The sequence below is a fragment of the Ornithorhynchus anatinus genome, chromosome 3 (assembly GCF_004115215.2).
Source record: "Ornithorhynchus anatinus isolate Pmale09 chromosome 3, mOrnAna1.pri.v4, whole genome shotgun sequence".
Lineage (NCBI taxonomy): Eukaryota > Metazoa > Chordata > Mammalia > Monotremata > Ornithorhynchidae > Ornithorhynchus > Ornithorhynchus anatinus.
Window position 1 is genome coordinate 77,231,468 of NC_041730.1, and position 17,286 is coordinate 77,248,753.

The 17,286-nt window shown below is 42.0% G+C and overlaps 1 protein-coding gene across 3 annotated transcripts in view; it reads left to right on the top strand.

Moving 5' to 3' along the window:
• The window catches only part of SPEF2 (sperm flagellar 2), a 171,695-nt gene that overhangs the window by 76,677 nt on the left and 77,732 nt on the right, over nucleotides 1-17,286 (top strand). For all 3 annotated transcript variants that reach the window (XM_029060866.2, XM_029060865.2, XM_029060869.2), the window contains 3 exons: nucleotides 1,478-1,734; nucleotides 15,483-15,585; nucleotides 17,071-17,228. In XM_029060866.2, the coding sequence (XP_028916699.1) occupies nucleotides 1,478-1,734; nucleotides 15,483-15,585; nucleotides 17,071-17,228 (518 nt within the window). The remainder of the gene's footprint in view (nucleotides 1-1,477; nucleotides 1,735-15,482; nucleotides 15,586-17,070; nucleotides 17,229-17,286) is intronic.

The window sequence follows — 17,286 nt, forward strand, 5'->3', positions numbered from 1 at the left end:
AATCAATCATATTTATTGAGCACTTATTGTGTGCAGAGCTCTGTACTAAGAGCTTGGGAGAGCAGAGTATAACACGATTGATTGACATGTTCCCTGCTCAAAAGGAGCTTAACCAGAGAAAACTAAGCTAGGATGATTTGGGGTAAAAGGTGAATCTTGAGCGTGATTTTCCCCACACACTTCACTCCTCTAATGCTCACCTTCTCATTGTGCCTCAAGATCATCTGTCTTGCTGCTGATCCCTTGCCCACGTCCTGCTTCTGGCTTGAAACACCCTCCCTCCTCAGACAAGTACTATCCCTCACTTCGAAGCCTTATCTCCTCCAAGAGGCCTTCCCTGACTAAGCCCTCCTTTAATCCTCTCCAAATCCCATCTGCGTTGCCCCGACTTGCTCCCTTTATTCATCCCCGCTCCCAGCTCCACAGCCCTATCTGTAATTTCTTTATTTATATCAATATCTGTCTCCCCCTCTAGACTGCAAGCTTGTTGAGAGAAAGGAATGTGTCCGTCTATTGTTATATTGTACTTTTCCAAGGCTTCATACAGTGCTCTGCACTCAGTAAGTGCTCAATAAATACAAATGAATGAATGAATGAATGAATGAATGGGAAAAAGTACTTGGTTTGGTAGGGAAACACAGGGACAGATTTCTAGACTTGAGAGATGGCTTGGAAAAGACAGGGAAGATCTCAAGGAGGTTTGTCTGGTAATTAATCACTCAGTACTGTTTATTGAGCACTTACTGCATGCAGAACACTGCACTAAGTTGTTGGGAGAGTTCAATATAACATAGTTGTAGATATGTTCCCTGCCCAAAAAAGAGCTTACAGTCTAGTAAAACCAAAACTGGCAACTGGAGAGTGTAAGAGATAAGAGAACCATAGAAAGTCAGGGCTCAGTGGAAGGAGGAGCTGCAACTAGAGCTGAACAGTAAAGTTCTTTTTCCCTTGATGTAGAAGACATCTGCCTTAAGGCCCCAAGTGCATTCTTAAGCAGGATTCCCATGTAACCTCAGGGAAAAGGGAGACTGTAATGTCCTCTAAGTGAAGAATACAAAGTCATATCAGGATCAGGGCCAGGCAGTAACCAATGCAGTTACAACAATTTTCCTGTCTGATCCCAGAAGCTAGGTACATACCCTCAGGACTGGGATGATAGGCCTAACAAGAGCCCAGTGTATTTCTATCCTCCTCCTCCCCCCATTTTTAGGAGAAAATTATTTCAGGCAAGAGTCCTACAACACTCAAAGTAAGTGATGGGATCGGTACACCTTGAAGGGAGATAAAGAGGAAGATTATCTTTGTTTCATTTACTCATCAGTATTAATTGAGTACCAACTTTGTGATGAATATTGGGCTAAGGCATTTGAGAGCTTAAAAAGAAGAGTTATGATCTCTATCTCTGAGGAGTTTAAGGGTCTCGGTTTAAAATGCAGTTTGTAGATATTGGCTACTGGTTTGTTCTTTGTTTTTTCAGTCAAGTTCAACCAGAAAAAGGATGGATCATGGATGGTTTTCCAATGACAATATATCAAGCAAAACTACTTGAGAAGGCTCTCACGGGAACTGATCCAGATAAAATGGGACATGAGAGCACTGAGTTCAAAAAGTCTTCATTGGCTATCGATCCCACTGCAACAAAAGAAGCACCTTTACCTCCGCCTGCATTTGATTTTGTTATGTTACTAGATATTTCAGATACCATCATACTAAATCGCCTGAAAGACCTGATGGGTAAGTTCAATCATTGTTGAAGCAAATGAATTGGAGTAGTTAATGAATGAAGGAATGCTACTTTTGTGGGATGACTGACTTGCTTTATTCCAGGGACTAAACATTTCTAAAGGTTTTCCACCTAACGTTGTCCCATGCAACTTGCCTCTCAGAAGAAATGAAAGGAGGATATTGATGCTATTTTGTTTTCCTGAAATCCATCCCCTTCTCTCCGGTCACTTGTATTTCTACCATATCTATAGGGCTGGAGTTTCCTAGATTGATTAGTAGTAGTGTTAGAAATAGTTCTTATTCAATCCTAAATAAGAGCAGAGCACTGTACTAAGCAATGGGAGAAAATACTCAGGTGGGAATTAGATAATAGTCCCTGCCTCTAGGGGTGGGAGGAGTGGGACAGGGGATGGCTCACAATCCAAGAGCATAAGTGGGGAAAAGGGATTGGAGGCCAACACATCAGGGGTGATGAAACACAACACACACAAATAGGCAAAATGGGGTCAAAGTTCAGGACACAGCTATAGCACAAAGTTCAGGGCACAGCTATAGCACAGCAATGACTCCAGCAGCGCTCAGTGTTTCCAGGATTTTGTGGAGGCCTCCTGCTGCAGGTGTGCCTGGAAGCGGTTACCATGCCTCCTTTTCCCGGCAGGGATGGAGGCATCCCAGGTTGCAAGGCAACAGGTTTTATCTCCAGCGTGCATGGAGTATGCTGGGAGCAGTTACCCTCTGTCAGTCAATCAGTCATATTTATTGAGCAGTCACTGTGTACAGAGAATGGTACTAAGCACTGGGGAGAGTACAATGCAACAATAAACAGACACATTCCCTGTCCACAGTTAGCTTACAGTCTAGAAGTGGAGGGAAAGAAGGCAGCGGTCACCACTGCAGGCAGAGGTCATATTCAATTTAATTTTCAAATAATTATTGAAATGGGGGTCAAGAACCCCAGGCTTATGTAGAAAATGGCAGCATATTCATTCATTCAATAGTACTTATTGAGCACTTACTGTGTGCTGAGTACTGAACTAAGCTGTTGGAAAGTACAATTCAGCAATAAAGAGAGACAATCCCTGCTCACACCAGGTTTACAGTCTAGAAGTAGGGAGACAGACATCAAAACAAGTAAACAGGCATCGATATAAATAAATAGAATTATAGATATACACACATCAAAACAAATAAACAGAAATTAATATAAATAGAATTATAGATGTGCGCATATATACACAAGTGTTGTGGGGCAGGAAAACGGGGGTAGAGCAAAGGGAGCGAGTCGGGGTGATGCATATTTATTTTGTTAATGAGGTGTACATCCCCTTGATTCTATTTACTGTGATTAAGTTGTCTTGTTTTTGTACTTCTGTCTCCCCCGATTAGACTGTGAGCCTGTTGTTGGGCAGGGATTGTCTGTGTTGCCCAATTGTACATTCTAAGTGCTTAGTACAGTGCTCTGCACATAGTAAGCACTCAATAAATACTATTGAATGAATGAATAAAAAGGGGGCCTTAGTCTGGGAAGGTCTCTTGGAGGAGGTGAGACTTCAGTAGGACTTTGAAAGGGGGAACTGTGGTTGTTGGGCAGATTAGAGGAGGGAGGGTATTCCAGGCCAGAGGTAGGATGGGGGCCGGGGTCGACGGCGGGAAAGGTGAGAACAAGGCATAGTGAGCAGCATATGTACATGATCTACTATTTCCCCTATTACTCTACCATTTTCCCTATCCCTAATCTGACTGTAAGCTTGCTGTCTACCGACTCTTTTTATATTGTTATATTATACTTTACCAAGCATTTAGTACAGTGCTCTGCACACAGTATTTGCTCAATTAATCTGATTGTTGCTTGATTATTTTGATGGCTGTCTCCCCTGTAGTCTAAGCTCCTTATGGACCAAGATCTCATCTTCCAACTCTGGTATTTTTCCTATCACTTAGTAGGGTGCTTAGTAAGTGGACACTCACTAATGATCCCCTCACCATAGCTTATTCTCAGGGACCAGCCTGAATTTTCCAGTAGCCCAGAGTTTTCTGCTTTATTACAACTGTTTAGGCCATAACGGTTGGACTTCCATCTATTATGTTGCACTGTACTCTCCTCGTTGCTTAATACAATGCTCTGTGCACAGTAAGTGCTCGATAAATACCACTGATTGATTTCCAAAGAATCAAAGTTATTTAATGATTATTCGGGGGTGTCCATTTTGTTGACCAGGGCCCTCCTGTGAAACATACCTATGTAGTACAAATTGAACTGATCGAGCTGTTTACGCTGGGCAAACTGGCCAGGCAAGAGAAGCTACATGGCCTAGTGGATATAATGTGGACCTGGGAGTCAAAAAGATCTGAATTCTAATCCCAGCTCCTCCACTCGTCTGCAGTGTGACCTTGGACAAGTCACTTACCCTTTCTGTGCCTCAGTTATCTCATATGTAAAATGGGGTTAACATTGTGAGCCCCATGTGGACATGGACTGAGTCCAACCTGATTGGCTTGTAGCTACCCCAGCTCTTAGTACCGAGTCTGGTACAGAGTAGATGCTTAACAAATGCCAAAAAAAAAAAAGAAAATGGGGGCAGATGTCACCTTTCCTTGGGGCCACAATCTTTATAGTACACTCCCCAGACAGAAACCAAACCACAAGCCAGTTGTGAAGCACTTAGGAAAGACTGGAGTTCCATTTTGACTTCACAAGAACAGTTAAATAGAGCAACGGTCAGATGACAAATGTCTCACAGTCTCATTAGTAAACTTACTGACTCGCTCTCTTGTTGGTAATTATCTCTAGAACATGGTGCCCCTCTCTGGTGCCTTTTTAGATTTATGACATTCTACCACATCAGGAAACAAAATGTCATGACTGCCTCTGTGTGGTATAGCTTTACTTCCCAATTATGCTACATTTGAAGTTGGTAGAGAAAATCTGTGTCATCCTCCAATTTACATGATACAAATGTCTCTACTTGACCAGCCACTTCCTTGCCATAAAGAACTCCCTGGGCTGCTATAATAATAATAATTATGGTATTTGTTAAGCACTTACTATGTGCAGAGCACTGTTCTAAGCATTGGGATAGATACAGGGTAATCAGATTGTCCCACGTGGGGCTCACATTTTTAATACCCATTTTTACAGATGAGGTAACTGAGGCACAGAGAAGTTAAGTGACTTGCCCAAGGTCACACAGCAGACAAGTGGCAGAACAGGGATTAGAACCCACAACCTCTGACTCCCAAACCAGGGCTCTTTCCATACCATACCAGTTCTGGTCTAGAACGCATCTGGCTACATTAATCCACCCATAGTAGATGTGTTCAGAAGTGCTACTGATGGGTGTGAGTATGGAAATGCATAATTGGCACAGAACTGCTCAGGTAATAATTGAGAGGAAGGTTGATTGGCAAAGGCTTCCTGGAGGAGATAGGATTTCAGAAGGGCTTTGCAAAGGGGGAGTGCTGTGATCTGCCAGGTATGAAGAGGGAGGGGGTTCCAGACAAGAGGAAGGATCACTCAGTAAATGGTATTTATTGAAAGAATACTGTGTGCAGAGCACTGTATTAATTAACTATTGTATTTGTTAAGTGCTTATTATGTGCAAGCACTGTTCAAAGTGCTGGGGTAGATACAAGGGACTCATGTTGTCCAACTGAGGCTCACAGTCTAATCCCCATTTCACAGAAGAGGGAACTGAGGCACAGAGAAGTTAGGTAACTTGCACAAGGTCACACAGCAGACAAGTGGCAGAGTTGGGATTAGAACCCACATCCTCTGACTCCCAAGCCCATACTCTTTCCACTAGACCACTCTGCCTCTCAGTACCAAGCACTTGGGAGAGTACAATGATAAGGATAATATTGCCATCTATTAAGCCCTTAATATGTGTCAAGAACTGTTCTAAGCATTGGGGCAGGTATAAGTTAATCAGGTTGGACACAGTCCCTGTCTCACTTGGAGCTCACAGTGGAAGTAACAATACAACAGAGTTGATAAACATGTTCTCTGGCCACAAGATTATAGTCAAGTGGAGAGGTCAGACATAGTATAAATAAATAAATTCCAGATATTTCCATAAGTACTGTGGGGCTAAGGTTGAGGAGACTATCAGGTGCTTAAAAGGATACAGACCCCGTGCAAGGGTGACGCAGAAGGAAGAGGGATTAGGGGAAAGAGGGCTTAAATGAGGAAGGCCCCTTGGAGGAGATGTGATTTTAATAAGACTCTGAAGGTGGAGAGAGTGGTGGTTTGTTAAATATGGAGGGGAAGGGAGTTCCAGGTCAGAGGGAGGAGATGGGCAAGGGGTTGGCAGCAAAATAAATGAGATTGAGGTACAGTGGATAAACAGGTACACTGATTTCCTACTATAATCAGCGAGATAAGATAAGAGGGGAAAGCTGAATGAGTGCTTTAAAAATGACAGTAAGCCGCTTGATGCGGAGGTGGATGGACAACCACTGGAGGTTCTGAGGAGTGGGGAGAAAGAGCAAAGGCTTGGGAGTCAGAGGACATGAGTTCTAATTCCGGCTCTGCCACTTGTCTGCTGTGTGACCTTGAGCAAGCCACTTAACTTCTCTGTGCCTCAGTTACTTCATCTGTAAAATGATTAGGAATGTGAGCCCCGTGAGGGACAACCTGATTACCTTGTATCTACCCCAGCACTTAGAACAGTGCTCGGCACATAGGAAGCACTAAACAAATACCATAATTATTATTGTTTTAGAAAAATGATCTGGGCAATAAAAGAAAGTATAGCCTGGAGTGAGGAGAGATAGGAAGAGAGAGGTCAGCAAGGAGGTTGATGCATAGTGAAGGTGGGATATGATAAGTGTTTGGATGGAGAGGAAAGGGTGGATTTTTCTGAAGGCAGAACTGACAGGATTTGGTGACAGATTGAATATAGGAGTTGAGCGAGAGAGATGAGTCGATGAAAAGGATGTAAACAAGGCAATGGAAATAAAGGAGGCAAGAGCATAATAGCATAAGAATTTCTATTACTGAAACAAGCCAATGGCCCATGCTGACAACAGCATTTTTGATGGACCATGGTATTGGTGACTCACCTTGGTATCCAACTTAATCATTAGGGAAGGATCATCTAACATCCCTTACTTTTCCCTCTCCATCCCTGAATTCCCCTGAATAGTCCATCAGTCAGCTGCATTTATTGAGAGCTTACCGTGCGCAAAGCACTGTACTAAAATCTTGGGAGAGTACAGTATAACAGATACACTCCCACCCACAGCGAGCTTACAGTCTATATTATGTACCTCTCATCCTTGAACTTCTCTCGGTGTCTCTTGAATGAACTAATATTTTGGCTTGCACATTTACTGTGGCATTGAATTCCTTGTTCACTATGTCCCCATATTTGAGAATTCTGTAGTCTTCAGCAGCTTTCCTCTTCACAAAATGAAACATCCAGTCCTTTATATGTAACCTCATTCAGAAGCTTTGCCATCATCTATTCATCTGGTTTCTCTCTTCCTTTTCCAGATCTATTATGTCCTTTCCAAGATGCAGGGATCAGATCTGTATGCAATGTTCCTGTTGCAGAAATCCCATAGTTTCATATGCTAGCAAACTAAGCCTTTGCTTTGTTTTCCAACTCCCCTCTGGTGATATTTTGTTCGCCCTTTTTCATCTGCTTCCACTTATGAATCAATAATTACACAACCCCCAGAGAACCTTAGTGAAGGCACATCTCCCTCAATAGGCCTTCCCTGACTAAGCCTTCATTTCCTCCTCCCCCACCCACTTCTGCCTCACCCTGATTTGTTCCATTTATTCACCCTTCCCCACCTCAGACCCACAGCACTTATGTACACATCCGTAATTTATACATTTATGTTAATGTCTGTCTCCCACTCTAGACTGTAAACTCATTGTGGGCAGGAAATGTATCTACCAACTCTGTTGCACTGTTATAGTGCACTCTCCCAAGTGCTTAGTACAGTGCTCTGCGTACAGTAAGCACTCACTAAATACAACTGATAGATTGCTCATCAATTTGATAGGGCAGCTGACTCTTGCCCCTTGAATCAGATATCCCAAAACTACTCTACTCCAATGCTTACTCCATAAGCAACATAGAAAAGGGAATGGAAATGATTATGAAGCTCCTTCTAAAATCGCTGCAGTGCTTGAGCTGAAAATAAGCCTGAAGAGGACTGAGTTTGGGTAGCAGCTTGCACCTGGGAACGCTGACACACAATGGAAAATTTTTGCCATAATACAGAACCGAAGACTGTCGCTGATTGTGTTACCTAGGCAATGCAACACACAAAGCAAGAAAAAGAAATAGAAAAGGAAATCAGGAATGTCTTTTAGGAGGTGGACAGAGTGAGAGTGGCAACAAAATGCCATCAAGCTTCAGATTATATTGAAGATCTGAAGAACAGCAGTCAGGTTCAATGTTACGTTGGGCTGCAAGCCCTTGACCTGGCTTACATGTCACTTCCATCAATGTCACACACAAGCTTATCAGAGCATAGATTTGCTGTGCCCTGCTTATCAGAGCATAGATTTGTTGTGCCCTGCTAAAAGGAGGAAGACTGACAGTAGGTCCCCTATAATGCACTAAAATAAAGTGATCACAGAGTGAATTGTTTACTTGGTTTACTGCCTCCAATCTCTCTACCACTCTTTCTCAGTCTTTTTTGCAGGCTCATCCTCTAACTCCCACCATCTAATGGTGGGTGGTGGGGTGGAGGGGGTCCCTCACAGCTCAGTTCTAAACTCCCCATCTACACCCACTCCCTTGGGTTAATTCATCCGTTTTCATGGCTTCAACTACCATCTTTGTAAATAATTCCCAAATCTACATTTCCAGCCCTGACCTCTTTCCTCCTCTTATTTCTAACATTTCCTCCTGCCTTCAGGACACCTCCACCAATATCTCAAACTTAACATGTTCAAAAGAGAACTCTTCATCTTCCCGCCCAAGCCTTCTTCTTCCCACAATGTACCCATAACTGTAAATCAAACTAACATCCCTCTGATTTGCAAGCCCATAATCTTGGCATTATCTTTGACTTATTCCTCTCATTCAACCTGCATATACAGCTCGACACCAAATCCTGTCAGTTCTACCTTCCCAGAATCTCTAGAATCCACCCCTTCCTCCCCATCCAAACTTGCTCCACGCTAGTCCTGCTTCAACTCATGCATCAACCTCCTTACTGGCCTCTGTGTCTCCATCCTCACCCCACAACAGTCCATATTTCACCCTGCTGCCCAGATCATTTTCCTAAAAAATCCTTCAGTCCCCATCTACCTATTTGGCAATACCTCCAGTGGTTGTCCATCTATGCACCCCATCAAACAGAAAATCCTTACCATTGGCTTTAAGACACTCAATCAGTTGTTCCCCTATCCTACCTTACCTTGTTGACCTCCCACTGCAACTCAGCTTGCAGGTTTTACTCTTCTAACACCAACCTACTCACTGTACCTTGATCTCATCTGCCCTGCCACTGACCCCCTGCCCACATCCTCTCTCTGGCCTGAAACTTCCTCCTGCTTCACATCTGAAAGGTCATTACTCTCCCCATCATTAAAGCCCTACTGAAAGCATATCTTCTCTGAAAATTCTTCCCTGACTAATTTCTCATTACCACCTTTCTGCATCACCTCCGCAATCGGTTCTGTATTCATTCATTCTTTCTTTCAGTCGTTTTTCTTGAGCACTTACTGTGTGCAGAGTACTATACTAAACCCTTGGGAAAGTACAGTACAACAATAAACTGACACATTCCCTACCCACAACGACCGTACCCCTTAAGCTCTTTGAAAATTACTCTACCCCTATCCCACTGCACTTTTGCACGTATTTTTTTACTCTGCTGATTCCTCTATCTGTAATTTATGTTAATGGATGTCTCTCCCATTAAATGCTAAGCTCTTTAAGGGCAGGGGCCATGTCTACCAACTCTGTTTTATTCCCAAGTGCTTAATACAGTGCTCTGCACATAGCCAGCACTCAATAAATGCCATTGAGTGATAGGAAAGAAGCAGTATAGAAAAACAATGGTGAAGCACAATCATAAACAATCCAGAGCAATGGGCTGTGATGGGAGAGTATGGTCTACTCCTAGTGGCCATTTAATTGATAGGATCCAGTGAGCTAACAAGTGAACCATCAATCGATCAATGATATTTACTGAGCACCTACTGTATGTAGAACACTGTATTAAGTACTTGGGAGAATTACAGTAGAGTAGGTAGACACGTTCCCAGCTGAAGTAGAAGTAACTCTATTAGATAATCAGAGATGGAATGGTTATTTATTGCAAATGACTTCTAGACAATATTGATATTAAAAGGCAGAATTGAAAACAGTACCGAATATTTGAGAAGCAGCATAGCTCAGTGGAAAGAGCATGGGCTTAGGAGTCAGGGGCCACGGGATCTAATCCCGGCCCAGCCACCTCTCAGCTGGGTGACTTTGGGCAAATCACTTAACTTCTCGGTGCCTCAGTTACCTCATCTGTAAAATGGGGATTAAGACTGTGAGCGTCATGTGGGACAACCTGATTACCCTGTATCTACCCCAGCACTTAGAACAGTGCTCAGCACAGAGTAAGGGTTTAACAAATACCAACGTTATTATGATTATTATCTACATATTCTGTGAAAGATCTAGTGGGGCACGTGGAAGCAGTGACCAGTAATCATGTTATCTTTGATCATGAAGGAAAACTATGAAAATAATAGGTAAAACCCTGTTCTACAGGGACTTTACCCAGTGACAACTGAAATCTTCTTACAATTGCAGCTGACTTTTCCACTGAAGGAAATGCCCCCATTCAGCAGAATGAATTTGCAGTGATCAGAACACATTTGCTGATTTTCTACATCACCCTGACCTTCTCCTTTTATTCATCCCAGCCTCCCAGCACTTTTTTACGTGTCTGTAATTTCTTAATTTATATCAGCTTTTATCTCCCTCTCTAGAATGTAAGCTCCTTGTGGGTGGGGAATGTGCCTGTTTGTTATTATAAGCACCTCCTAAGTGCTTAGTACCGTGCTCTGCACACGATCAGCGCTCAATAAACATGGTTAACTGACTGACTAGGGAAGGGGTTAATATAAGTGAGCTGGATAGACTTCTCCTAGAGCCTTCCCCGTTGCTTCTCATAAAATGAAAACTCAGCTTCACCGAACTTCCAGAATGCTTCCATCTTACTTCTCTGCTCTCTTCTCCCACAGAACCGCAACCTGGGCTCTGGTCTTTCCAAGCAAACCTCAAAACTGTCTCTCGCTCTCAACTCTCAGCTTCTGACCCACGGCTCGCACTGTTCTCCATTTGCCCCTACTTCCCTAAACTCCATCTCTAAACTCCTTCAAAGTTTCTTCCAAAATCAAGTCCCTCAAGAGCCAGTCCCCATTGAATGCCATCCCATCATCCTTCTCATCATTTAGCTAGATACACATTCTGTCCACCCCGTCCTACTGTTGGAACAATGGAAAGAACACTGCACCGGTGATCAGGAGACCTGCTGAGGGCTAGGCCATCAATGATAAAGGTTTCTGAGTAAAGAATCAATCAATCAACCATGTTTATTGAGTACTTACTATGTGCAGAGCACTATACTAAGTGCTTGGGAGCGCACGATACGACAGACACGTTCCCTGCCCACAACGAGTTTACAGTCTAGAGGGGGGAGACAGACGTTAAGAACCACTTTAGGACATTTCTGAGGTGGACAGGCCCAGCGGCAACCCTGAAAATAACTGGCTAACATGAGAAGCAAAGACTACAGCAGCTACCAGGGCAACTGAGATCATACAGTTAGTCAATCGCATTTATTGAGCACTGTACTTAGCTCTTGGGAGAGAACAATACAACAACACAGACACATTCCCTGCCCATAATGAGCTTATCATAGCATAGAATCAGCAGTATACTATACTTGGGTTACTTTGGCCCTACAGGGGTCCTGCACATAGAAACCTTCATGTGCAATTTGCTCCGCCACTTCTCTGCAGTGCCACCTTGGGCATATCATTTCAGTTGTCTGGGCCTCAGTTACCTCATCTGTGAAATGGAAATTAAGACTATCAGCCCCACATGGGACATGGTCTCTGTCCACCCTAATTAGTGTGTATCTACCCCAGTGCTTAGTACAGTGCCTGGCACATAGTAAGCACTTAATGCCATTAAAAAAAAATGTGCTTGAGTCCCTGCCTGCTTACTTTTTCAGTCCATCCTGTGTCACAGCAAATTGGGAAGAGAGAATACAAGTGACATTGAGCAAGATGTTAGCATTATGATCCCTTTCTTACAGATCTCAGATTTGAATCTCAGGACCAAGATTCAACTGTCATTCCTATTGGGAGACTCCATCCAACCATCAGATACTTTATCTATTTTCACATTAATCTATAATAATAGGAATAATGGTATGACCTGTTAACTATGTGCCAATCATTGGACAAAGCATAGGGACTGATCTGATACAGTCCCTGTCCCACATTGGATTCCTAGACTGAGTGATAGAAGAGAAGTATTTTGTCCTCATTATACTGATGAGGAAACTGAGCCACAGAGAAGTGAAGTGGCCTTTCCAAAGTAACACAGCAGACAAATGGCAGAGCCAACAGCATGGTCTAGGGGATAGAGGACGGTCCTGGGAGTCAAAAGGACCTGGGTTCTAATCCCAACTCCACCACTTGTCTGCTCTGTGACCATGGGTAAGTCACTTAACTTCTCTTTGCCTCAATTACCTCATCTGTAAAATGGGGATTAAGATTGTGGGCCCCATGTGGGACAGGCACTGTGTCCAACACAATTTGCTTGTATTCGCCCCAGCCTTTAGTACAGTGCTTGGCACTCAGTAAGTACTTAACAAGTACTATCATTATTAGGACTAAAACAAGGGTTTTCTGAGTCCCAATCCTGTGCACTTTCCACTAGGACACACTGCCTTCCAGTATATTGTCTATTTAACCATTTATGTCTACTGTCTTTCCCATTAGCCCTTATTAGATTATAAATTCCTTGAAGACAGGGGTCAATCTTTAACTTCTTTTGAATTATTTTTAAGTGTTCAGTACAGTGTAGTGCAAATGTAGATCTCAACAGCAAGGTTGTTTCAGTTTACTGAGCAAGTAAGCAGCAAAGTGTTTTGCTAATCTACTTGAACAGTGCATTCTCATTTTTGTTAACCAAAATGTTTTTGTTTACTGGTAGCCACCATTCTTCCAACATCCCAAATAACTATGTATTTTATATTGTTGATAAATATTCTTCAGCCAAATTCATTGGTAATGAAAAGATGATTCCACTAAAAAGTTTCTCCTTTGCTCAACAAAATACACACTCAAGAAAGAAGATAATTCCCATTACTGAAAGTGTCCTCTAATTATAATCATTATAATCTTTGGGTGGTTTTTTGTCTAGTTTAATTTTAAGTATCTCAAGCCACAAGGTTTACCCTACCTCTCTTCCAAGAGTGCTGCATAGTCTAATATTTTTCTGTGAATCAGAGTCATTTCAATTGTGATTGATTTTGGAATTCTCTGAAATTATACAAAGAGGATCTGGACATTGCATCTAGTTATTAATCATATTCAGCCTAACCTGTTCATTTCTTAATTTCAGTCCTTTTATATTGTAATTTACACTTAAATTACCATCTTTCTACTGTTCTATGCAAATATATTTTTATTAGCAGACTTCTAGAATCTATGTCATTTAATGAAATTATGCATCATAAATTAGTCCTTTCAAGCACTTAGTTTTTTGGATGCTTTTCTTCAAATTGCATTCAATTTGCCTGTGCTTTTCCAACAATGAATGGTAGAACTCTGAACAAGGAATTGAACTGAATATGTTAGGTATAATCTCACTGGAACCATGTAAAGTGGTCTAAAATTTTAATCATGTAGTTCTCATTAATTTCAATGAGACTTGTGAGGATAAAAACCTGTATTACTTTGAAATTTTTCTATGCAAGTATTTGGATTTAATAAAGGCATGCTGTTCTTTCTGATTTCTCCACTCCAAACACAGAGTGGACATAGCCACTGCCAAAAACACAACAAGCCTTAGGACAAACACAGGCACATATGTATTGATAGGCCCACACAGACTCACATTGACACACAACGTCATGCTGACACAGATGGAAGCCACATGTAAATTCTCACATTAAGATAAACACACTGGCACTTCACTTTAACCTCTATACTTCTGAATTCTGATCCATTTGTCTTTGAATACTAGACTGAACATAATTTGAGAACAGGAACCATATCCTTTATTTCTTTTGTACTCTTCCAAATGCCCAGTTCTGTGCTCTGCATTCATTCATTCATTCATTCAATAGTATTTATTGAGCACTTACTATGGGCAGAGCACTGTACTAAGCGCTTGGGATGAACAAGTCGGCAACAGATAGAGACAGTCCCTGCCGTTTGACGGGCTTACAGTCTAATCGGGGGAGACGGACAGACAAGAACAATGGCAATAAACAGAGTCAAGGGGAAGAACATCTCGTAAAAACAATGGCAACTAAATAGAATCAAGGCGATGTACAATTCATTAACAAAATAAATAGGGTAACGAAAATATATACAGTTGAGCGGACGAGTACAGTGCTGTGGGGATGGGAAGGGAGAGGTGGAGGAGCAGAGGGAAAAGGGGAAAATGAGGCTTTAGCTGCAGAGAGGTAAAGGGGGATGGCAGAGGGAGTAGAGGGGGAAGAGGAGCTCAGTCTGGGAACGCCTCTTGGAGGAGGTGATTTTTAAGTAGGGTTTTGAAGAGGGAAAGAGAATCAGTTTGGCGGAGGTGAGGAGGGAGGGCGTTCCAGGACCGCGGGAGGACGTCCTGCACTCAGTTGGCACTCAATAATTTGACTGACTGATTGGATTTGCAGACCAGACCACTATTCTTGTTGAGCATTCTCTAGCCCATCTCCTCTAAGACAAATTCAGTAAATAAATGTTATTTCATTCATTCATTTAATCATATTTATTGAGCACTTACTGTGTGCAGAGCACTGTACTAAGTGCTTGAGAAAGTAAAATACAACAATAAACAGTGACATTCCCTGATTACAATGAGCTTACTGCCTAGAATGGGGGAGATAGACAACAATACAAATAAATAAAATTACAGATATGTACATAGCTGCCGTGAGGTTGGGAAGAGGAATGAATAAAAGGATTAAGGCAAGGTGACACAAAAGGGAGTGGGAGAAGAGGAAAGGAGGGTTTAGTCAGGGAAAGCCTCTTGAAGGAGATGTGCCTTCAAAAAGGCTTTGAAGCCGGGGAGAGTAATTGTCTGTCAGATTTGAGGAGGGAAGGTGTTCCAGGCCAGAGGCAGGACGTGGGCGAGGGGTCGGGGTTGAGACAGGCGAGATCGTGGCACAATGAGAAGGTTGCCACTAAAGGAGCAAGGTGTGCAGTCTGGATTGTAGAAGGAGAGAAGGGAGGTGAGTTAGGAGGAGGCAAATTGCTTTAAAGCCAATGGTGAGGAGTTTTTATTTGATATGGAGTTAGATGGGCAACCACTGGAGTTTTTTGAGGAGCAAGGAGACATGCCCTGACTGTGCAGAACACTGAACTAAGCACTTGGGAAAATATGATACAATAGAGTTGGCAGACATGTTCCCACCCAGTGGATCTTAAAATGTCACAAAATACTGGATTCAATTCAGATCTAGAAAATCGGTTCATTGAGGATCTAGCCTGCAACAGATTTCTAGATGTTTTTATATACATATGTCCTGAGTGAATATTTTTCATTTAATAGATGAAATGGGAGAGGTGGAAATGCTCCAAGGAAGTGCTAAGGAAAATGCAGATGTTCAAGTCAAAGAAAGAAGAGAAGTACTGAGGGATCAAGTACAACACAGGTCGGTTTGAAGCAGAATTCTCTGTTCATGGTTTATTACTGAACCTTACACTTGAACCAGTTCTGAGATATTAAAATCAGGGACAGTACCAATGTTCATTTGGTGTCAATGTTACTGACTCACAGTCACCTTAGAAATGCACACTGGGCCTGTCCCAGATTTTAATATATCAGAACTGGTGACTTTAACACCAACTGCACTGAGAATGTAAAGTCATCCCCAACTGTACTTGCGGTTACAGGTTGAGAGAAAACTATTTATTACTTGAATTTGTTGCAATCTATCTGTTGCTCTGAGTAAATTCAATAAGGAGTGGCCACCAACAGGGCTTCACAATACCAAGGAGTGCTTGAATTTTGAGAAACACGTTTGAAAGTGGACTCCTTTATTGACAGGTAGTGAGTTGAAGTGCTTACTTTTCAAGTGTACTTGTAACTAACAGCATTTCAATATTTTGAATAATAAATCCATGTAAAATGGAATCCTTTAATCAAATCCAAAGGGTGGTTTTTTTTCTGTGAATGTCTATATGAATAAGTTTTTCTGCATGAGTCACTTCTCAGTATATTTAGATGCCTGATTTTTCACATAAATATTTTTCTAAACAGAAAACGGTGTTGGTAGCACTAAGTAAATTAGCTAATCATTAGGGTACTTAGTAGTCCCTCAGGAATTAGAAGCCCCACTTCTCCAACTCCTTTGCTCTCAATTGGTCAGCCATCTTGAATTGGGTCTTCTTCCTTGATGCTCACTCTCTCAGAGGAGGTTATCCATTCCCAACACTTCAGCTCCCACTTCTATACAGATTACTTCCAAACCTACATTGCAGAACCCTACCTCTCTCCTCTACTTCGGTTTCATATTTTCTCTTGTCTCCTGGATGAACACTTCCATGTGTATTAACCTTAACCTCAGTAATGCCTAAAATTGAATTCCTCGTTTTCTCTCCCTAGTCCACTCCTTTGCTTAGCTTTTCCATCACAGTCAACAACACCTTATCTCCCAAACCTGGATTCCTCACTTTCTGTCAACTCCCGCAATGTCTGCCACCAAATCCTGTCTAGATTTCTTCCACAGTATTTCCAAGGTTTTCTCCTTCCTGTCCACCCAAATGGCCACAACCCTCGTCCAGTCACTTGTTGTATTCCACCAGGACTACTGCGTCTTCACTGATCTCCCAGCCTCTGCAGCCCATGGTTTAGTCTGCTGCTTGGACCATTTTTCTCAAATGATCCAAGCAGCAGATATTGCACGTATCTCTACACTCCCCCCAAATAGTGGGGAAATGAGTGCAAAATGGCACTTTAGAAAAGTAACCTGAAGCAAACAATTTTAGGGAATTGGCAAGTACAGGATGGCTGACTTTTTTGAAATTGACACAAATTGTATTACACTGATATATTTGAGTATTTTTTCAGACAACCTTACTAATCTGATTTAAACATTTCCAAAGCGAGTGACTCATTATTCCTTTTAATTTTATAGAATTTCAGGTTTCCTGGATACTTGGCCTAGTTTGGAAAAATTGTTTTCAGATCAGCAAAATATTCTACTAAAAATTAATGCTGAGATAGATAAAGAGTCACTGTGCCATAAAGTGAAAGAAACATTTATGGCTGAAATGCTGAAAAAACAGAGGAAAGGTAATTGATCTAATTTCTCCCCTTGCTTGAAAATTTAAAACTGCTTCCAAAAATATTT